Source organism: Cynara cardunculus (assembly GCF_001531365.2).
Source record: "Cynara cardunculus var. scolymus isolate 2C chromosome LG 6, CcrdV1, whole genome shotgun sequence".
Lineage (NCBI taxonomy): Eukaryota > Viridiplantae > Streptophyta > Magnoliopsida > Asterales > Asteraceae > Cynara > Cynara cardunculus.
The window spans coordinates 16404587-16428059 of record NC_037533.1 but is presented as its reverse complement, the minus strand read 5'-3'; the positions used below and the strand labels follow the sequence as shown (position 1 = coordinate 16428059).

At 36.6% G+C, this 23473-nt stretch overlaps 2 protein-coding genes across 5 annotated transcripts; one reads left to right on the top strand and one right to left on the bottom strand.

Annotated features, from left to right (window-relative positions):
* Nucleotides 1-1317: 1317 nt before the first annotated feature.
* Nucleotides 1318-11513, bottom strand: LOC112514646 (serine/threonine-protein phosphatase PP-X isozyme 2). Of its 2 annotated transcripts, none has more exons than XM_025121230.1 (8): nt 11201-11513; nt 8586-8738; nt 6629-6691; nt 6268-6353; nt 3814-3889; nt 3454-3722; nt 2607-2685; nt 1318-1865 (listed from the first exon to the last, which is right to left on the bottom strand). In XM_025121230.1, the coding sequence occupies exons 1-8, from the start codon at nt 11339-11341 to the stop codon at nt 1815-1817; spliced, it is 918 nt and encodes a 305-aa protein (XP_024976998.1). In that variant the 5' UTR covers nt 11342-11513; the 3' UTR covers nt 1318-1814. The 2 variants fall into 2 exon arrangements, with proteins under 2 accessions (XP_024976998.1, XP_024976999.1); XM_025121231.1 differs by having other exon boundaries at nt 11197-11468.
* Nucleotides 11514-14596: 3083 nt separating this feature from the next.
* LOC112514566 (ubiquinone biosynthesis protein COQ4 homolog, mitochondrial-like) lies at nt 14597-21031 on the top strand. 3 transcript variants are annotated; one of them, XM_025121100.1, is made up of 3 exons: nt 14597-14679; nt 18552-18746; nt 20279-21031. In XM_025121100.1, exons 2-3 carry the CDS (start codon nt 18564-18566, stop codon nt 20765-20767), a joined length of 672 nt encoding a protein of 223 aa, XP_024976868.1. In that variant the 5' UTR covers nt 14597-14679; nt 18552-18563; the 3' UTR covers nt 20768-21031. The 3 variants fall into 3 exon arrangements, with proteins under 3 accessions (XP_024976868.1, XP_024976867.1, XP_024976869.1); XM_025121099.1 differs by lacking the exon at nt 14597-14679 and adding an exon at nt 17159-17282; XM_025121101.1 differs by lacking the exon at nt 14597-14679 and adding an exon at nt 17159-17282 and having other exon boundaries at nt 18540-18746.
* Nucleotides 21032-23473: the final 2442 nt, after the last annotated feature.

Below are 23473 nucleotides of genomic sequence, written 5' to 3'. Positions count from 1 at the left end.
TGGAAGAGATTGTGGCTTTTTCCCGTCCCTTTTGGGACCATTCACTCAATAGCTTTCTCGGCCGGAAAAGCAGCTCCTAATTTTTAAGTAATATGCATTATTAAACAGTGCTTCATGCATAAAGAATGGTTTTTAAAAGTTTTTGTCAAATGCTTTATAATATAGTATAGATATATGTGAACTGGTAAATAATCTATAACATTGATTCATATATGTATTGTCAAATAAATTTTTTCGGATTTTTTTGAATGATTTATACATGAATTTTCTCTTGATCTTTCTTTCTTACTAGATATTTCTTCAACCGTCCCTCCGTATACGTACACACAAAAAATAATAATTAAATTTTTTTACCGTAAATTATCGTGTCATTACACCACTAACGATAACGCATGAATATCACCCCGACACCAGATGTGGTCATACTAGAAGTATATTTCCACTCAAATTGTGGTGACGGAAGAGTGTTCTTTTCCCCATCGACCTTTACAATAATAAAATTTTTTATCTTTTCTAAAAAGAACAGATATAATATTTTCCATTAAAATTAATGAATTGTTGAAACTAATTGATTCCCATACCTTACAGTATGTCAAAATTTATTTTTAATAAAAAAAGTGAAGGGTGCTTTCGGGATGCAGACACAGGTTATACACTCAAATGACCCCTTCTCATAATGAGAATGTATATAACCCTATCTCGGTCTGGTCCGGTATGAAATGAACTTATAATCATAGAATCGACTCGATCATCAAATTATAAGTTCATAACCCAAGCCCATTACCATTTTGTTCCATAGCCCTGAGGCTATTTACAACTATCCAATTAAAAATTCTCAGATGCACCAATCAATTTCACTTTTTAGCCATTTTTCAATCAAATTCCTCATTTTACCCAGAGTTTACACAAATGCCTTAGGCATTTGTACAAAGTCTATATTTTTTATTAACCTGGATATCCAACCCGCTATGCGAACCGACTAATCCTAGTACGACCACCTGCTTTGCAGATAGCCCGGAGTCACCGTATTTGAACCTCCGTAGCCACAAGTGAATTTTTATTCCTCCTTGAATTTGAACCTGAGACTTCCTGATACTTTTGGCCTTTGGAGTCGAGCTCAAACCAATCAGACACCACCCTTATGATTTGCAAATTCTATTTTTTGTTTCATAAAAAAGGCTTTTATGCACATGCGTAAAGCATCTACGTGAATTTGACTAAAATAGGAATCCGATATCGAAAGCGGCTAAAAAGTTAATTTGGTTTTACCTTGCAAACTCTCATGTGACAGTTTCCATGTCCACCTGGAGTTAGAAATTTAGATCTTCAAGAAAGATGATGATAGAATATAAACTAAACACAAGCAACTGGAAAGGTGTTTTATAAGATCCATATGCCAACTTCACTCTCCCAAAGTCACTTGCACCACCACCATCCCAAACCGAACCATTGGCGGAATGTGGCGGCGCTTCACCGCCACTAGTTTCCCACAATCAAAGGTATGCGTTTTAAAGCTCTACAGAATGAGACCACACCTTTCGAAATAATTGGGTACGCACAACAATACTAACACACATTAACACTACTCCTTAACACAATCGTGAGCCGAACTTTCTTGAGGGCAAACGGGATCAAATGAGAACGGCTAATGAAATCGGGATGCAGTGATGCACCATTACGGCAGCCCAACCATGAGCCAGGTGCAGATCCGTCAATTGATCCTTTGGGTGCCTTCATTGTAAAGTATACAATCAACTTCCTAGTAAATGCATGCGTACCGGAACCATGGGGTAAAGAATTCATGGAATCCACTATCATAGAAAGTAATCCGGTGGCGGTTTTTTAGCCGGAGCCCCTCTTGATTCCTGCATTTCAAAAATAACCAAATTCATTCATTCCAACAGAAATTAGTCAATTACAGTCTAAGGGCTGTTTGGTTGGTTTTCCATTAAGTCCTCTATGAATAAAGCTGCCTGTCTGGATTAATCTCTTTGAATAAATTGAGAAGGTTTTTGGTTATCAAGTATATACTGATCGCATAAGTTGCAAGTCCCATTAAGCTCATTAAGCTCCCAAGAAACATTCCCTACATAGCTTATTCGGTCAGCTATACTTCACTATTTGGAAGTGACTTAATGATATAGAAAGTGGCTTATTCAATAAGCTTTTAGAATAGAGCTTTATACAAAAAGCCAAGTTTTTTCTAAACCTGTCCCTCCCAATTAAAAGGCACGTCCGTTCCATCTATGAAGAACTCTCTCAAACAAAAGTCTTCCTGATCTAACCACACAGACAACTTTATCATTATTGGACTTAACGGATAACCAACCAAACAGCCCCTAAGTTTGAATCCCTTGGTTCTCTTTCAATTTTTTGACAATAGCAGCAGAAAAGGAAAAAAAAAAAACAAGATGCAAATAACCACTTCTATATCATTTTTTAATTGAACCGGACTTTTTATAATTAATTTTTGCGTTATTTTATGCTAATTATTTTGTGTCCCGCTTGGAAATTTTTCTGGACCCGCCTCTAAATACCCTTCAGTCAGCATTCATGAGAAACTAGAGTTGCACTTCGTAAAGCAGGAAGGGATCTCAACGACAAACCTGTGGAGCTGCTTTAAATACTCGAAACTGTTTATTCAGATTCTCATCCAGCTCAAGAATGGCAGCTACATTACCACACCTGCAATACAAAAATTTAAAATTTAATTAGGGATAACAAAGTTTGATCAGAAGACAACCGTACAGACATGGGTTTACTAGAAAAATTGGGTAAGACGCTCTGACCGGGTAAGTAAGCTTCTTGACCCTTAATCGGTCAGAAAGTGTTCGTAAACAACATTATCTCTTACTCGGTAAAAACTACTTACTAGATAAGAGGCTATAATCACTTGAGGGGCCGTTTATCAAACGCTCACCCGACAAGAGTCACCACCCTCACTTACCTTATCGGTAACATTTTTGGCCACCAATATGGATGGTTGGTAAGCGTTTTTACCCGGTAAGCGCTTGCTGGGTAAGACTGTAAAAGTCTTCTCTATTACTTACTGGGTAAGATTCTTGGTCTTTGCTATGTCTCTTACCAGATAAGATTTTCAATATTTGTCATGCTCACCCGGTAAGTGACATCCGGTAAGCACTTACCAGGTAAGAGCTAAACAGCTCCTTAGGGGACATTTACCAAACGCTTACTGTGTAAGCGCTTACCAACAAGAGTCACCACCCTCACTTACCAATTCGGTGACATTTTTGGCCACCAAAATGGATTGTTGTCAAGCGTTTTTACCTAGTAAAAACGCTTACCGGGTAAGACCGTAAGAGTCTTCTCCATCACATACTGGATAAGATCCTATCTTTGTTGTGTCTCTTACCGGGTAAGATTCCCGGTCCTTGCCAAGCTCACCCGGTAAGCGCTTAGCCGGTAAGAGCTCGGTAAAGTGTGAAAATTTACCTGTAACAGTAATTTGGAGCTGACCAGACCGTAACTATCTGGTTATTGAACATCCATTTAAAACCTTCCATTACCAACTGATGTGCACGACAAATGTAATCGATATTATTGGTGTGGTTAAAAGAAGTAACGACACTGCCACCAAACAAGAAACCAGCACCACGGGGACTTAAACCCCAGCCTTCCACAATGTCCTCTGGATCGGACCACAATAGGTCACACATGGCACCATCATGGGGTACTTCTTGCTTCCGATCAATCGTTCGAATCTGGAAAATAGGTCTTGTTATAATCAATTAGAGTGAAGAATTAGAAAACAAATTGGTTCGAAAAAAAGGATACGATTCTAGTGTCTCAAACCTGATCTAACGTGTTGATGTTAGGAGAAAGACCACCATGAACGGAAAATATTTTGTTCTCGATGAGTGCGGACAAACTGTAAATTGTCAAAGTTTAAGTGGCGTAAGCAAGATATAATTATCAATTTTTGGAGCAACAAGAATGACAAATTGTGACACCTAGAAATGGCAAAAAAGAACCTGTACCTGACAGGGAACCCGATACCCAACCTCGGTTTGACCAAGGAATCCCCGAGTTGACCGGGGACGGGGAATCCCTATGAATTTATAAACCGGGGATGGGGATACCCTTCATCCCCAACCCCGAGTATTAGTTATATATTTCTCTGTGTACATACATATATACCAAGTTTAATGATATAGTTAGAAACCCAATGAGTATATATAATGTATAAATATAATCAGTCTTCCATGATGAAAACTTGTAAAAGAATTAAATTATTGATTTGGTTGTTCATGGGAAACTTTCGTTGATATAATGATGTTGTTTATACCAAACTTCAATTATTAAGTATTGTAATTGATATATTTGTGTCTGAACTACATTTTTTATGTTTACCCTTTACAAATGCAAAGCATTATATGATATTTAAACATAAACTTGTCATTTTATATACATAATATATAAAAACATCACATAATAAATTAAATTGTATAGACGGAACCCCTGATTCCCGGATGGAAATGGGATTAGAAAGCGGGGATGGGGATTATGAACTCCGATAACCCCGACCCCGTTGCCATCTCTACTGACACCCGATGATAAACTTATAGATAAAAGTTCGGGGAAAAGAATAAGATAATTATGTAACTGCAGAAGCCTAGGATCTATTGGCATCACCCTCGAGAAAATTGTGCACGATCAGAAAAGATAATTAAAGACTATTGATCTTTTGTTATAATTCAATCAAAGACGATGAAACCTTGGGGATTACAACTCTATTTATGATGAGAGAAAAGCTAGTACTCCCTCCGTCCCAAAATAAGTGTCCGCATTTCTATTTTAGTTTGTCACAAAATAAGTGTCCACTTTTTAAAAGCAAGTGTCTAGTTTCCCATTCTACCTTAATTATGAGATGGATAACGTTTCTATCTTTATTATTAAGGGTAAAACTGTCATGTAGTTAATTAAAAAGTGTAATAGGTATACATTCCTAAAACTGTGTGTCTTTTTCATTGTGGATACTTATTTTGGGGATGGAGAGAGTACTATTTGAGGAACATAAAAGATACTAAAATACCAGTATGATCACAATATCATTAATGACAAATATTATAACTACTTGATCGAATTCAAAGAAAAGAAAAGCAATCAGCCAATCTTTAAAGTTTTTGGAGAATTTTTCAAGATCTTTCGTATTATTGGCTGTTTGATTCATAGCTGAGCGAATAAGCTCAATCAGCCATTAAGCCATCAAGTCAAAAAAGACAGCCCCTTAATGGAAAACCAACCAAACAACCCCTGTTGAGAAAAAGTAGGGTCTGTTTATTAGCAGCTTAATGAGCTTAATGGGACTAGCAACTTATTCCATCAACTATTAATGACTGTTTGGTAGTGGCTTAATGATATAGAAAGTGGCTTATTCAGTAAGCTTTTAGAGGGAGCTTTATGCAGAAAGCCAAAAAAATTCCAAACCTGCCCCTCCATTTAAATATCACGCTCCTTCCATCTATGAAAAAATCTTCCCAAACAAAAACCTTCCCGATCTTATACATGCAGATTAATCCACACAGACAACCTTATCCATACAAAACTTAATGGAAAACCAACCAAAAAGCCCCCAAAATTAGTTTGCATTAGTTTGTTTTATCAAAACCTCGGAAAAGATTATGGCACTCTGTTTCTTTTTGCTTCCTCTTCCTAAATAGCTGAATCTGTTGATAGATTCCGCCTTGATGTCAAACATACTGGTGGTTTACCTATCAAATAACAAGGTTCTAAATGACGTGAGGCGTGACTTATGGTGCCAAATTTGCAGATCATATATATAAAAACATATATGTTTTCTACTATTACTCTAATCTAAGACCATAAACAAGTAGATTATATATTAAAACCTAAAAATAAAACACTAGAAAGGTGAAAAAATTATAATAAAAAAACAAATAATGCCTTACAAAAAGTGTGCATCCAAGACAAGCCTTAGGCCACAGCGAGCCTTTTAGAACAAGGGTTGGTTTCCGGTAAGAATAGTAGTTATCGTGAGAAAGGTAAGAATGGATCTCCACCCTTGGATCAATCCTAATTGAAGATCAATTGAAAATACCCTTCTAAGCCAATTTATGGGTTATTTTGGGATTTAATCTGAAGCATTAGATCAACACTAATTAAAAGTGATCAAGGGTCCAAATCCCTTCTTGCACTTCTCACCTTAACTCCTATTCTCACACGATTCATCTTTAGAAACAATTTCAAATAATAATAATCGAAAAAAAGTGCAAGAAGTTAGCACACCTTAAGTAATCAAATATATCGGTGCAATATCTCCAAACATTGACAGAGCCATACTTCCTCAGGCACTCATCATAGAATCCGTATACCTAGAATAGGGAATAGCGATAAGCACTTAAAAAAATTCAAGAAATTAGCCTGCAAATAAAGGGGGTGTTTGGTTTAGGCATAGGAATGAAAATGACATAGAATGAAAATGGGAATGAATTTTCATTCCCCCCGGTTTAACCTGGAATGAAAATTTGGGCTTATGGGGGAATGAGCCCATTATATTATATAAAACCAAACAGTTTCTTTTATTTTCATTCCCATTGATTACTGCTTAATACCTCTAACCAAACACCCCCTAAATATAATAGGATACCTGTGTAATCTGTCGGCTCTCATGATTGCCCCTAATCAATGTTATCCGATCAGGATATCTCACCTGATTACAGCAGTGCTTCATTAAAGAACAGCTAAAAAAAATACACATATTGAAATGCTAATTGCAGCCATAACCGGAAGCTTGTTCTACTACCCATATGAATATAGGTCAAAAATTAGACTAGAAATGGAGAAGGAAGTGAAGAAAATCCCTTGGTAAAGAGATGGGTGTCTATTCTTCATAAGGAATTGCAAGATTATACGTTAAAATAATACGAAATTACAAGACTATAAAATCAAGAAATAAATTTATGATCTTTTCCTAAACGGTGGAAAATTATTGAACGTTTTGTGATGCCATGTTGATGCCACTTTCCTTATCTACAACCAACATATCTACTAGATCTACTCTACTTAGGGGGTGTTTGGTTTGATGAAATGATTTTGAGGGATTTGGATTTCGTGGAAGGATTTAGAATTGGAGGAATTTGGACTTGGAAGGATTTGAAATCTTTGGTTTGTAGGATTTGGAAAGGAATTGAATTCCATTCTTTATAAATAATATATAAAAAAATTATAAATAATTAAATTACCTTATTATTAATTAATTATTACAAAACAAATGTTTTTAACATATTTTAAAACATTATTACATCTCCTACGAATCCCGTGAAATACCAAGCGCCTATGTGGGATTTCAAAATCCTATGTTTGTGGAATTTAAATTAGGGTTTGCGGCAAATCCTTCAAACCAAACATGGGTATTGGAATGGAATTCAATTCCAAATCCCTCCAAAAATCCAATCCAATCCGGCTAACCAAACGGGATCTTAGGGTTTCAGATTCCTAGATCTCCACTAATTACCAACTACACAGTTCTGCAATAGTTCACTTAAATCATAAACCATACTCTTCGAAATAATAAATTGTCCGGAACTCCTACAAGCTTTTCCCAAGGAACCATCCTAATATTATAATCACAATCACAAATAATGTAAAAGCATGTAGCATTTAGCTGGTATGTAATCTAGAATTTTTTCCTTCCAATTTCTAGGCCATTCACCGACCACAAACTCTGAAACCTCCCCATCATGCTTTGAATTCTGACTGCTGATTAAAATCTTATCCTAAAGCCTGGAGCAAATCACTTGGCTTTTGATTTTTATTTGCGGTGAAGTTAAGTAACTACACATCTGGTCAAAGAAGTGGCATAAAGAACAGAGCATCTTGCTTCCAGGACCGCATTGATTAGCATAGAAAAGTATTTATATCAAAATTATGTGTAACTATTTTTTTCTTTGTAACCTACATGTACCATGATTGACACAGGCCAAGCAGAGATGAAAGATATGAGTGAAAGAATGTCCAGAGGAGTTCGCCTTAAGGGCAGGGCCGTTTACCAAACGTTTACCGGGTAAGTGCTTAAGGCAAAAGTCATCACCTTCACTTACCTTGTCGGATAACATTCTTGGCCATCAAAATGGATTGTGGTAACCGTCTTTTACTCGGTAAGCGTTTATTGGGTAAGAGTCGTCTTCCTCGTTTGTTGGGTAAGATTCTTGGTCCTTGTTATGCCTTTTACCTAGTAAGATTCTCAGTCCTTGCCATGCTTACCAGTAAGGTAAGTGACACCAAAGGGCCTTTGGCCTAGTGGTATCTGAGCCGTTGGCCTCCTAGGAGGTCAAGGGTTCAAACCTCACCAAAGGTGAGGAAGGTGCGTGAGTTTATTTGTCGCATTTGCCATATATAAATATTATATATTTCAAAGAAAAGGTAAGTGACACTAGGTAAGCGCTTAACCGGTAAGAGTTTGGTAAAAGGCCCCTTAGATAGGATTGTTTGGAAGAACTCCTATGATGTCCCAGAACCCAAGGGCCTTCACCTGCTAGGTTTCATCACTTCGCTTTGTGTTGCTTATTTTGTATTGAGTGAATTCATTAAGATACAAAATTTACCTTTAGGGCAAGTAAAAGCAAAAAGGTCTCCACGGAGTAGAATCCTCTGTCCACAAAATCTCCAAGAAACAAATAGTTAGTCTTTGGACAATCACCACCAACTTTAAATAGCTCTTTCATGTCATAGAACTGCCCATGGATGTCGCCACATATCTGTGCATGAAAAAAGTAGGCCAAGAATGACAAAATTAAAATAACTAAAAAGTACCTCGAGGAAGAGACGTATTTAAACAAGTAGTAACAGGGTCACACAAGGGTAGTAGGCAAGCTAGCGAAGTCGGATAAACAGATTCTATGAAACTCAATCATATTAATGTTTGATGCTCCTACAGATTTGCTTTGAGACCAATGACATCATTTTTGTGGTTTTTATTTTGAAGTTAATGGATAGGCTTTAAATTTAATCTAGACAAACCGAGACTGTAAAATCTGATTGAAATGCCACAGCTTCGTAAAAAGGGAGCACACTCATACATGTATATTATGATTTTGAAAGATGAAACGTGAGGTGGGGTGTTTTCCCCAAGTGCCGCAAGGCATAAGCCTCAAGGAGACTTCCTCAACAGTAAAACAACAAAAAAACATAAAACTCAAAACGAGCAACACATAAAAACATAGTATGGTTCAAGCATGGTTAACCCATGAGTGAGAGAAAAAGTCTAGGAATAGATTATATTAATAAATAAGAAATTAGAAAATTTGATGATTTTTCCACATGTATTGCCATGTTACATATATTGGCTCAAGGTAAACCGTAAATGAGAGATGATTCACAAATAAAGAATAGTCTAAGGCTGATAAATCAAAAACATGCATGTCCATGCACCCTCCCCCCCAACCTTTCTCCTTGTGGGCCCTACCTTTTTTACACCTTGTTTTGTTTATCTCTCAGCTTATTCAAGTTAATATCGAGTTTTCTTTCCACACTAACATGATGTCATCATGTCAGATAAAAAGGGTCGATTTACATGGAACAAAAACATTGATTTGTGTTCAAGTTTGAAACCAAGAGGCATTCAGTATTTACCAAAACTAGTACATTTGCAACTCATTTCAGAGGTAGATGGGTCAACCTTTTAGGTATACTGTTGCAACAACCAAGAACTTGAGACTATAAGATCATATCACATGTTTGAAGGATGCATGAAAATGACAGGACAAATGGATAAATAAAAAATGTGAGTTTCTTGGTTTGGTATTTCTAACTGGTTGAGCTGCCAATGATAATTGCTCCGACCATAGACCATGTAGCCGAGCTGTTCAAAGAACATGACTGAAGATTGAAAGATGGAATGACAAAATGTAAAGGGGTTTCAACTTCCTAAGCATCTCACCACGTTATACTAGGTTCTCTTGAGCATGACGCCATATATCCTAGCAATCAACCAAGGGCTGGTTGCATCACAACATTGAAAATGTACGCTGATAATAAGTAGATTCTTTGATGCACTAGAGTCGTGATACCCACCACAGATGTTCATAATAGAGGGACTACAAATTTTCTTAGAAATGATCAAATTATTAAAAGTGAGGGACTAAGCAATTGCAATTTGTATTCTTCTTCAATAAGCAGTCATCAAATATTCAAATACCTAATCAACTTAAGATAGTTTTGGTAAAAAGTGTCATACCATCCTTGTACTTCAAATCAGGGTTCTCTTGGAAGGGGGATTGTTAGTTTGTTATCATTAGCGACACGATGATAACCATGTAAGATGCTTACAATCAAGTCAACTAACCGGAACCAAACCTATCACCAGCTTTGCTTCACTGAATCACTTTATGTTAGGATTGGGGATTGGAGATGATTCGTGGACCGGATAATCTCGTTGGATCGTGAAAGTTCACTTTCCAAATACAATAATTCGTCCCTTAATGCCATGGGTATCACGAATTTCGTATTGGGATGATCCAAAAGAAACTCTTATCTTAAAGGCCCTGCCCCTTGGACCCTGCTAGAGGTGCTTCCCCTGGAACCCCGCAAGGGGGCGGGCCCCGTTGACCCTGCCTTATGACAATCTAAGGTGATAAAGACGGCATTTGTGATTGTGCACTCCACACCTCCTAACTCACTTATGTTTGCCTTATCACCAAACTGATCACACGTAAATCACAGTCACAAATGATTGATGATACTAAAATTACCAACACTGCAAACCCTGCTTAATTGAAGAAGATACTAGTTGCTGCTTTACTCACATGCCCCCCACCACTCCCCAAGGAAAAAAGATAGTTTGAGGGTGTATTCTGAAGGCAAAGGAAGTACTTCTAATGGTTTTACCGAATTAGCAGGACCCTTTCTTCCCAGTCTCTACAAAGACTACCAACCTTCCTTTTATAATCAAACCAAGCCACGCTACAAATTTCCATTTGAAAATGCAATATATAATGCCAAGCATAGTTCCAGCTAATGAATTCGATGAAGAAGCAACTCCAACCAAATTTTCACTGTACAAGCACTAGGTCAATCTCAGCCCATAAACTGACACACACACAAAAACCCTAAAATCAGTTACCAGAGGTGTCCACGGATAGATACATAGTCTTTATCAACAAAATGCAAATCAACCTAAGCACACGAATCTGGTAATAAATAGGTTAAAAAGTAAACCTACGGTAACAGGAGCATCCACCCTTTGAACGTTGCTTTCTTCGACGAGGATTTCCATGGCTTTCAAGCAAAGTGCCTTGACTTCAGACTCTTTGAGCGGTTCACAGTTCTTCAACTGCTCGATTTGCCGGTCTAGGTCTGACATCCCTCCCCGCAGCAAACGCCTTCTTGGGGCTTTTTGCTGCTTTAATGGAGCTACTAAAGTGGAAAGAAAGGCGTGCGCGGCGCGATGATTTTCTCCGATCGCCCACTGCTCAATTTTCAGATAAATTTTAATGGTGGTCTGTGTGCTCTTCGATTTATGTGACTGCTGTACGGCCTCCCGTCAACTAAATTTTTAGCATCAAATTTATCAAACTTGAAAATAATTTGTTTTTGAGATAATTACATATTTGGTCCCTACACTTTTGCTATTTTATAGTTTTGATTTTGATTTTTACGGTCCGTTAAATATATCAGTGGTCCTTATTTTATGTTTCATATAATAGGTTGGTCTCTTGAGTTAACATCGTTAACTTGATGTCTTTAAGGTCTGTGAAGTACATCATATACCCTCAGGTTAGGGGTAAATTCGTAATTTTTTTCCTTTTCGGTCTTGGAGAAACGAACTAACTATAGTTCTTGGGTTCTTAATTCTTTTTTTTAATCCATTAAATATATCAGTGGTCGTGTGTTTCATATAACAAATTGGTCTCTTGAATTAAGCTATTAACTTGAGGTATGCTAAGTAGATTATATACCTTCATGTAGGATGGCCAAAAACTGGTCCCGAGCGGGTCTGGTGTAACACCCCTGAAGTACAAAGCAACGGACTGACCTAATAACTTCGAATCCAACTTATATCTATGGTGGAAGTTATTGGTAGCCCACCACTCGAGACTTACAATAAGCTAACAATTCTCGTCTTCTATCCATGTGGGACGAGTTGTTACAAACTCCCCCACTTAAACTCATGACGTCCTCGTCAGACCTGCTCAAAATCTTCCTCCTTGTCATCAACAATGTGGGATTCACCTAAGATGTTGCAAACACCCCCTCTCGATGACTCATCATACCCCCGGTGAGGTTTGCCCCCACCATGCCGATTGTATACATATCGGCTCTAGTACCATTTGTAACACCCCCAAAGACTAAAGTAATAGACTGACCCAGTAACTTCGAATCCAACTTAAAACCATGGTGGAAGTTATTCGTGGCCCACTACTTGATACTTATAAGAGCTAACAATCTCACCTTCTATCCATGTGGGACGAGTTGTTACGGTCGGGTCGGGCCTTAATGGTCTCGTGCTTCAACAGTGTCGGCCGTAACCGGTCCCGGTCAAAAATGTCGAGTTCGGTTAAGGTTAGTTATAACCGGTTATGGTCGGTCGGTCCCAGTCCCGACCATTAAATATATATATTTTTGTAATGATAGATTTTTAAAATACATTGTAAAATTTGCAATTGGGTCATTCAAATACACTTTTAAAATGCGTTTTATTATAATTAAAATTACATTGTCTTCCAAAAATACATTATAAAATAGTTTGAAAATACACTTGTTGTGAAAGGTTTTGTTGCGTTTTTTGTGAATTGAGATCAATACACTTATTTATAGTGTTTAGAAGACAAAAAATCCAAAAAAACGACCACCTAACGGCTAGTTTAAAAAAAATTGGGTCGGACCCATAACCGGTCCCATGAATCGCTCCAAAACATGAACTGGTCTCGGTTTTCGGTCCTATAACCAGTCCCAGCCTTGGTCCCATGAATCGCTCCAATATATGAACCTGTCCCGCTTTCCGGTCCTTACTGGTCCCGGCCCAGGCCGGTCCCGGTTCCGGTCCTTTGGCAGTCCTAGGCCGGGCCTGTTTGTCCATCACTACCTTCACATAATAGATAAGTCTGTCTTTTTACCTTTCCAGTCTTAAAGAAACAAAACAGTTGTGGTTTTTGTTCTTGTGTGCCTTAATTATTGTTTTTCATGTCATTAATTCCATTAAATATACCCCCCCGTGAGTTAGTGTCAATGGTCTTTATTTTGTGTATCACGTAATAAAATTAGCGCATTGAGTTAACAACTTTAACTTGATGTCCGTTAAGTGCATCATGTACTCCTACACGAGGGGAATATACGTTGGACTCCTACAGCGGGTTCTTTGTGTTATGAGATAGCGACACTCACTCACTCATATGTATATATAGAGAGAGACATGATCAAATGACAACTACAAAAGAAAAACGAGAAATATGAAACCATTGATCATGTGTTGTTTCACACCGAAACAATGCATGTGAGTATACAATGTTGTTTCACAATATGAATAAAAGTACGTTAAAAAGAATCACATATGATGGTCTTGATGGATTATAGTATCATATCAACAACACCCTTATCACATGTGATAATACTTGTGAGGGGGTTTAGTGGTGTAAGGGCGATTTGGCCTGCAACCAATATCGCATCGAAAATCGCTCACGTATCTGATTCAAGTATCATATGTGTATCGTATATGATAAAATAATTGTATTACATGTGATTGTTTATAGTAAAAGAGTGTTATTGCGTTCTCGTAAAATGAATGTGTTATTGTTTGAACTCTTCCATGTATATATATTAATAATCTCACATTAACCGAACTTAGTTTTCAATATCGTACTCGCATATTTAATTCTCAACCCAAAAGATATGTGAATTTATCTTGACTTCCTTTGTTTTTTTAAACTTAATATTTCTTAACACTATTTTTTTTTTGAATTTAATAGTTTTTTTTAATACAAAGATTTTAATTAAATATGTACTTTATTTTAATAAATTTGATTTGTGATTGAATATATAATTTTTTTTAATTAAAAATCTAAAAAAATGTGAATCGCATTAAATTTTAGAACAAATTATATTTTTGGTCTCTATAGTTTGTTTAAAAAATGATTAGTACTTTATAACCACGTAGACCATCAACGTAATTCACTCAAAACAAGTTTAAAGGGAGTGTTTGTTTTTAATAGAAAAAACTTTGAATATCCTCTTAAATTTAAATCGGCAAGACCTAAGGAGATTCAGAAGTTGTTTGTTTATCTCTTAGCAGTTTCATTAAGAGATAACATTTGAATCGTTAAGAGATGAATATTGTTTGATAAAACAACTCTGTCTCTTAATGATTTTAAAACTTTCTGAATGATTCTGTATGCTGGATTTTCATTAACCATTAAGAACCCTAATTTTATTATACACAATTACCAAACATTTATATTTTATTTTATACTACATCATAAATGACTCTTAATTAACCTATTAATTATTTTGATCACTTACTCATTTTAAACCGAACCATTCAACAATTATAATAGGAGCGAAGTGTTTTCTTTTTTCCCAATTAAGAGCTTAAAAGCTCTTATTAGGACTACCTCTTCTTTCAAATCGTCTCTTTGCGCTCGACTTCTCTGGATTAACTCTCGATCTCTCAAGCTCTCGATCTGTTTCCCAAGCTCTCGATTTAAGGTATCATCTCGATTTCAATTCTTCTTGCATTTCTGCGTCTTCTTTGATTTATCGATTTAAGGTATTCTGTTAAATAGGTTTGATTTTATTGAAGAATAAAACAGGTATCCTGTTACATGGTTTTGATTTATGCGTCTTCTTTGTTTTCTGGGATCGTATTAGGATTTAAGTAATGTGTATACTTGTTCTTGAATGGGTTTGATTTCCGCGTCTTCAATCTTGTTACTACTAGTTATTTATGGGTTTGATTTCTGCACCAGTCATCGCCTCTGTGTTTGTCGTGTGATTTTGTTGAACTTACAGGAGAGGTAGAAGGAATGCTATGATGTTATACATGTTGGGAAATCATATAGAGTTCACTTGTTTATAATTCCTATTGAGTTTCAGTTTTGGCCTACACTCAACTAGTTTCAGTTTACGCTGAAATCGAACTTTAGGGGTCGTTTACCCAATTGCCTACCCGGTAAGTGCTTACCAATAGGAGTCAACACTGTGATTTATTTTGATGCGTAAGATTTTAGTATATTAAAACATATCGAATGCAACAATTTAGTGGGTAAGYGCTTACCTGGGTAAGAGTTGTCATCCTCACTTACCGGATAAGACTCTCCATTATTTTCATTGCTCTTATCCAGTAAGATTCTTGAGAGTAAGATTCTTGACCCTTCTCATGTTCATCCGATAAGGAAATTTATCCGGTAAGTAAGTGTTTTAGTAAACGTCCCCTTAGCCAGACAACTACATGGATTAGATATCTTCTATCTAAGCTAGAGCCTAGGGGGACTTCCAGATTGACATAGGAAAAGCAAATAAGCAGTAGTAGTAGTAGTAGTAGTAGTAGTAGAAAAGCATTATGCAAAACATAATAAGCATTGGGGGTTGCTTATAATCCAACCAATTATACTTGTTATACTGCTGCAAAGTATTCCTTGCTGAGTTTAGGATCTGGCTTCATTGACTTCCATCCTGCTGGGCATACTTCATCTGGGTTCTCTTGTACAAATTGCAATGCCTATATATATATATATATATATAGGGTTGGGTTCACGTGAGACCATGAGTTTTTCGTGAGACACGCAAGACCAATTTATGTTCATTGATCAACTTTATAAGCTAATGATCTAATGGTCTAAAGTTGCACGGTTACAATTTTGTGATTATGAATGTTTAGATTGTATATCTAATCCAAGGGTTGAGAATTGGTCTTACGAGTCTCACGAAAAACCCTTGGTCTCACATGATCCAAAGTCTATATATATGTATGTATATATATAACAGCGCGATTCAACCAACCAGTTGATAAATGTTTTCCTTTCGGATCATAAAACCTAAATTGATACCGTGATTTCAAACCCAACAACAGCAGCTACTTTAACCCAACAACAACAGCTTTAACCCAACAACAGCAGCTACTATATCTCAAAACAGACCTCCATTTTGATACTGTGATTTCAAACCCAACAACAGCAGCTTTAACCCAATGTCCAGCAAATACTTAATATTATGCCAATGTAATGCTACTGTATCTTATATTTGTGTTTGGAATGTCCAGCAACCTAAAGTGTACATGCTGCCCAATGTAATGCTACCTCCCATTGAAAGGAAACTATCAAAGGTTTTCTTGATAGCAACTAAGTTGGGCAATATAACTTTAACCTCAAATTTCTTAATTACTTTTTTTTGATTAACCTGGATATCCAACCCGCTATGCGAGCCGACTAATCCCAGGGCGACCACCTGCTTTGCAGATAGCCTGGAGTCACCGCATTTGAACCTCCATGGCCACAAGGGGATTTTTATTCCTCCTTGGATTTGAACCTGGGACCTCCTGATACTTTTGACCTTTGGAGCCAAGCTCAAACCAATCAGGCACCACCCTTGTGGTTAAATTTCTTTATTAGTGGCTATTACCTTTTCTTGATTAGTGGCTATTACCTTTTGTTAATTAGTTGCTATTACCACAAGAACCAAACTCTCTACTTAAATGCATTTAAGATTTGAAGCTCACATTTACATGAACCTAAGGGGCCGTTTACTCAAATGCTTACCTAGTAAGTACTTACCGATAGAGGTCAATACTATAATTTATTTTTCTGGGTAAGATTGTAGTGCATTAAAACGATATAGTATGCAACAATTACCCGGGTAAGAGTCTTCACTCTCACTTACTGGGTAAGACTCTCCATCCTTTCACCACTCTTACCGGATAAGACTCTCCATCCTTTTACCGTTCTAACCGGGTAAGAATTAATATTCTAAACCCTTACCATGTTCATTTGGAAAAGAAAATTACCCGGTAAACACTTACTGGATAAGAGTTTAGTAAACGGCCCCCAAGTGCATTTGTTTACTTCTTAAATTGGGAAAGGTCTGACTTATTCAGATATAATTTGTGTGGCAAAAAGAATTTAATGGGTCTGAATGGTTCAATAAGCCGACTCGTTCCATCACCAATCTATCCCCATACCATTCAGATCTCGTATTTCCCCTCCATTCCCTCGCCTGTTCATTCTCTCAAACCATCGTCTCTCAATCTCGATTTTCTCCTCACTCTCGCTTCTGGTTAGGGCGCACCACCACTAACCGGCTCACTCTTGATTCTGGTAAGACTTCTTTTTCTTAAAATTGTCTATGTTCAATCTGATGTGGTTGATCAGGGTTGATGTTTCTTTGTCTTCATCTTCATAGTCTTGTGTTTGATTGTGTTTGATGTTCAGCGATTTGAGTTTGATTGCAATCTGTTCTTTTGATGTGCTACTTTGATTGATTAAGAAAGGGTTTTTCTAAGATGAGTTTACACGCTTTGAGTTTACTTCAAGGTTCGTCTACCACCTATTCGATGAAATGCTTAAAAGAAATTGATGTTGACATGCTGGTTATTTCCTTGGCTTGGTAATTTTGGTTTGTTTGTAAATCTATTGGGCATGTGTTGCTAAAATTACATGGAAGGAAAATTTAAAATTTAGGTTTTAGGTTATTGCGAAGATGTGAATACTCGCATCTGTTTGCTGAACAGTGATTATTCCATACAAAATTTTAGCTAGAATTAGCACAATTCAGGCTATATATGACAATCAGGACAATTCGGTCTAAGATTATCCAGTTGAAGTTAAAGCTGGATATAGGTGGTGCACAGTGGGTCTTTATATACTGTTACCGTTCCTTAGATGTAAAGGGTTCACAAAAACCTACTTCGTGACGTAGGTTTAACTTAACAGACAGTTAGACACTTAGGGGCCGTTTACCAAATGCTATATGGGTAAGCGCTTACCGGGAATAGTCACCACCCTCATCTATATTATCGGGTAACATAATTAGAATGGATTGTTGGTAAGCATCTTTTACCTGGAAAACGCTTACCGAGTAAGGGGCTTTTTGGTTGGTTTTACCTTAAGTCCTAATATGTCTGTATAGATTGAAAAGTTTTTGTTTGAGAGGGTTTTTTTCATAGATAAAAAGAGCATGTTTTTTAATTGGAGGGGTAATTTAGGAAAAAAACTTGGCTTTCTACATAAATCTCCCCCTAGAAGCTTACTCAATAAGCTACTTTTTTATATCATTAAGTCACTACCAAACAGTCATATAACTAACCGAATAAGTTGCGAGTCTCATTAAGCTGCTAACAAACAAACCCAAGTCTTCTCCCTCGCTTACCGGACAAGATTGTTGGTATTTGCTATGCCTCTTACCTACCGGGTAAGATTCTTGATCCTTAGCATATGCTCACCCATTAAGGCAAGTGACACCCAGTAAGCGGTTGATAAACGGCCCCTAACATGAAATTCATGGTAGTGACTAGTGAGTAATTATTGAAGCCTTTTTTCATCGTCAATTATATTATGCTTTTGAAATGATCTAAGTTATACTTTCAGCATACATCCACCATGGTAGAAGGAGCCCGAGTCCGACTTAGGGGTTGGCAGCAGGCTGCAGTTGCTCTTGGGTCTGCAGTTGGTGCATTAGTGGACCCAAGAAGAGCCGATCTGATAGCCGCTTTGGGGGAAACAACTGGGAAGCCCGCTTTTGAGAGGGTACTTGAAAGGATGAAAAGGAACCCTGAAGGCAGAGTATGATTTCTGCTAACCTTTTATGTAGATGCTTATTGTTTTTGCCGTTTATGATAGTATCTATTACCATTTCCTTGTTTCAATTCATGAAGTAGGTAAAGCCAATAGCTTACTAAACATCATTACCTCATAGGTGGACCTAGAAATTTTCAATGGTGACGCCATTTGACTATAAAAAACGATGCCAAGGATATTTTCTTACAAAATCATCATTGGTCTGTTGGTTAGTTTTTTGCTTTTTGTATGTGAAGTCTTGTGTTCGAGTCTTTTATACCAATTTTTTCAGAAACATAATGGTTCTGAAATTAAAAGGTAAAAACTAAGAAAATGATACAAATGGGATTCGGACCCGTGCCTGGAAGGGGGGAAAAGAATGTGCAAACCAACTCTACCAAAAGAAACTTTGTTGTTATTGTAGTTTCAAGGAGTATACGGTTGCACCCAACAAAATAATATAGTGGCACCTTTCAAAACCCTAGTTTTTTTTACGCTATGACGAAGGAACAAAGCCATGGCCCGTGCCACCGTATGCGCCATAGTGGATCCGCTCTTGCATTACCTTTCGGACATATTTGCATGAGGTTTTGTTAATATTTAAGACATTGAGGTTAATTGGTATGTCATAGATTAGTGACATAACACATGTTTCAATGGGGTCATGGATTTATGGCTACCTTTTAACTCTGAAACTTGAAAGCTAGTGTTTTTGTCTTTCATTTTTAATGCCACATAAACCAAAATGGACCTAGTAAATCCCATGCAGAAGTAGGGTTTGGAGGTAGGATGTACGCAAACCTTTTTTCTACCCCAATAGGCAGAGATGCTGTGTTCGTGAAGACCCCTGAGTCTCAACATATTTTTCCTCTTAATGGTTGTAAGATACTCCCTCCACCCCAAAATAGATGTTCACAATGAAAAAGGCAATTATAGAAATGTGTGATTATTGCACTTTTAATCAACTAAATGACAGTTTTACCTTAATAATAGACGAAGTAAGAGCATCTTCAACAGATTCTCCAAAATGGAGAAAATATATATTTTGGGGATTTTAGCCATGCTTTTTGCTCCAACAGGTTCTTCAAAACCTTTCTTCAGAATAGAGAAAGTAGGAAGAGAGTGTAAAAATCTTCAAATTTATAGAACACCCGGAAAATGATTACAATGAAAGAGAAACATTATTTAATATATTTCCACCGATACGAAACTTTGAAAAATAAATATTTAGAAAGAGAAATAATATTTTATTAGAGGAAATGAATATTTTAATAATATAATCAATGTTGTAATGTCCAAAATGGAGCATCTGTTGGAGTTGAATGTATTTTTGTTTTAGAGATTTTGGAGTTTCATTATCCATTTTGCAGAATCTGTTGGAGATGCTCTAATGAATTTATCCGTTTCATAGTTAGGGGTAGAATTGTCACGTAGGCACTTGTTTTGAGGCGGACTAAAATAAAAATGTGGACACTTATTTTGGAACAGAAGAACTAATTGGCATCTTTACATTGACATAACAAGTCTTTCTATTTCAGGAAATACTTTTGGACCGCCCTCGTGTCATCTCTAAAAACGTAGGACACGCGTGGGACCTACCAGAAAACACATTTGGTGCTGCATATGCAAAGTTCATGGGATCTAGAAACTTCTCCCCGGATGATAGGCCGCCAGTGAGGTTCATGGAAACCGAAGAGCTCGCATACGTAGCTATGCGTGCACGTGAAGTGCACGATTTCTGGCACACCCTCTTTGGCCTTCCAACCAATTTGATTGGCGAATCAGCCTTAAAAGTCATAGAGTTCGAGCAAATGTTGCTTCCAATGTGCTTCTTTTCTGTGGTCGGAGGAACGGCAAGGTTCAACGACAAGCAAAGATCGTTATTTTACCAGCATTACTTTCCTTGGGCAATTCGGGCAGGTATGAAATCCACCGATCTTATGTGTGTTTATTACGAGAAGCATTTTCATGAAGATTTGGAGGACGTAAGACGGAGATGGGGTATTATACCCGCTCCTTCCATTTAACGCTAGTTTGATTCGGTTTTCATGATGCTCGATAGGAGATTTGGGAGGGCTGGTAAATCCCACATGTTATTTCGAGTGAGATATACCGAGTTTTAGTTTGGTCGGATTGGCAAATAAGAGCTCTTGTTAAGTTTGTAAATACTTGTAAAGACTATAGCTGGGCACAACATATAAAGTTTGTAGTTGAATTATGAATTGGATCAACATGTTCACAAGATAATTGTTATTTATTGGAATTTATGGGAGGTTCTGCTTGGTTTGTAAGATTTGGAATGAAATTAAATTACATTATTTATAAAAGAAATTATAATTTTTTTATAAATAATGATAAAAATAATTAAATCACCTTTTTTTTAATTGATTATTATAAAACAAATGTTTTTAACATATTTAAAACCATTATTACATACAAATCCTGTGAAATACCAATTCTATGGGATTTCAAAATCCTATAAAATCCAATTTGTTTTGCAGGAATGTAATGAATTTAGGGGGATTTGGATTTAAAATCCATTTCAATCACATGTTTGGTTTGTTAGATTGTCTGGATTTGAAATCTTGGGGTTTAATTGAAATCTTACAAACATAAGATTTTGAAATCCTTAGGGAGTGCTCGGGATTTCACCGGATTTCATAGGATTATATGGAATAGGGTTTTAGAAAATGTCAAAAACATTTGCTTTGTAATAATCGATTAATAAAAATGTAATTTAATTATTTATAAATAATGGAATCCAATTCCGTTCCAAATTTTACATACCAATCACACCAATGATTTCAAATCCGTTCCAATCCAAAATCTTCCATGAAATCCAAATCGTTCAAAAACAATCCTGCAAACCAAACGGGCCCTAACTACTTCAAACCAAACATGAGATTAATATGAAATCCAATTTACAAACTCCTCCAAATCCAATCCAATACTACAAACCAGACGTGACCTTAGTATTTTATCTTACCTTCAAATTCGACCTTCGTATGTGACTTATTGGTTCACAAAGGGCGGATTTAAGAAGCGCAGAGGGGGCAAATGTGCATCCGTTCTATCATCTTGACAGTGAAAAAAAGAATGTTAAAAGCGTCTTGAAAGTGCATCCATTATTTTGATTAAATCCATGAGTTTATAGTCTATCAAACGAAAATTGGTTGCATAAAAATACGGACACATGACGTGTTCTTGATTGTTCCTGATTGAAAATGAAAATGCAGTTCTAAAATGAACTTTTCTTTTACAATATACATCAACACATACAAGTAGGGATGCTCAAAAACCCGACCAACCCGAACAATCCAACCCAAGCCAACGCGAAATAACTCAACCTGAAGCAACCCGATGTCTAATCGAGTCGTAAAATTTTCAAACCGTAGGCATTAGGTTGCTATTATTTGAACCCAACCCGATAAACCCGATATCCTTTTATTTGTTGGATATAATATTATCGTTGAATTTCTATTAATATATAGATTAGACAGTTACACTATCACGTACACTCTTCATATACACACATTTTCAATTTATTAACATCTATATATAACTCATTCGTATATATGTTCAGTAAATGTAAACATATATATGTAAATTGAGAAAATTAACTGAATGTGATATATGTAAGAAGTATGGATAAGTTGTATCAAATGGTTGATGATAACAAAAAATTACCAAAGTATCAACCCGACCAACCCGTACGGGTTGGGTTGGGTTGGGTTGGGTTGGGTTGAGTTAAGATATTTCAAACCGCAAGCATTGGGTTGGGTTGAGTTAAGATATTTCAAACCTCAAGCATTGAGTTGGGTTGTTCAAATGTCTTCAACCTGATCAACCCAAACCATGAGCACCCTTACATGCAAGGATAATATGTAAGAATGCTGATTTCTTCAAAAAAAATTAATAAAATTATCAAAAAGTATTACTCAACTCTAATGAAGTTTACAGGTTTAGCTCAACTGACAGTAATTCTCATACTTTTAGAGATTCTTCTCTAAAGTCACCAGTTCAAATCGTGTGAGACCATTGGAGATATTTCCGACTGTTCCTCCAAAACCCATAATATTAATCGAGGTGTGTACAAATTGGTTTAGGGTTAACAAAAGAAAAATAAACCATAACTTGAATGTCTTTTGGTGTATAAAATACACATTTAATGCATTGTTTTATATATAGCAAGTTTTTAATGCGAAACTGATCTGCTTCTATTTCTACTTTTCGTAAGCGAGCCCAGACTTTTTCTGGTTGTTCGATGGTCCTGTCCCCATCTCTATCCATCAAAGGGATAGAAGGACAGAGTCATTTGGTGTCCCCAATCAAGATTTGGGGCACATTTAATGCATTGTTTTATATATAGTTAGGGGCCGTTTACCTAAACACTTACCCGGTAAGCACTTACCGGTAAAATTCAACACTATCGTTTATTTATCGGGTAATATTTTATTCACTAAAACGCATCGTATGCAACAATTTATCCCGGTAAGCGCTAACCATGGTAAGAATCTTCGTCCTCACTTACCTGGTAAGACTCTCGATTATTGCCTTCGCTCTTACCGAGTAAGATTATTAGCCTTTGTCATATTCTTCCGGTAAAGTAAAGTGACTTGGTAAGCGCCTACCCGGGTAAAAGTTTGGTAAACGGCACCTTAGTTTTTGTAATATTTGAAAAAAAATTAACTTGAACTAAATGGAATGATTCTATTTTGTTAGATTTGATCTAA

Bases quoted from the DNA above. Each gene is read 5' to 3' on its own strand.
- LOC112514646 (XM_025121230.1), bottom strand. From the start codon at position 11,341: ATGTCAGACCTAGACCGGCAAATCGAGCAGTTGAAGAACTGTGAACCG. The intron at 6,354-6,628 runs GTATCCTATTAT...TCCCTATTCTAG, and splicing joins AGAGCCGACAGATTACACAG to GTATACGGATTCTATGATGA. The intron at 3,723-3,813 runs GTTTGAGACACT...CCTATTTTCCAG, and splicing joins ACATCAACACGTTAGATCAG to ATTCGAACGATTGATCGGAA.
- LOC112514566 (XM_025121100.1), top strand. From the start codon at position 18,564: ATGGTAGAAGGAGCCCGAGTCCGACTTAGGGGTTGGCAGCAGGCTGCA. The intron at 18,747-20,278 runs GTATGATTTCTG...TTTCTATTTCAG, and splicing joins AAAGGAACCCTGAAGGCAGA to GAAATACTTTTGGACCGCCC.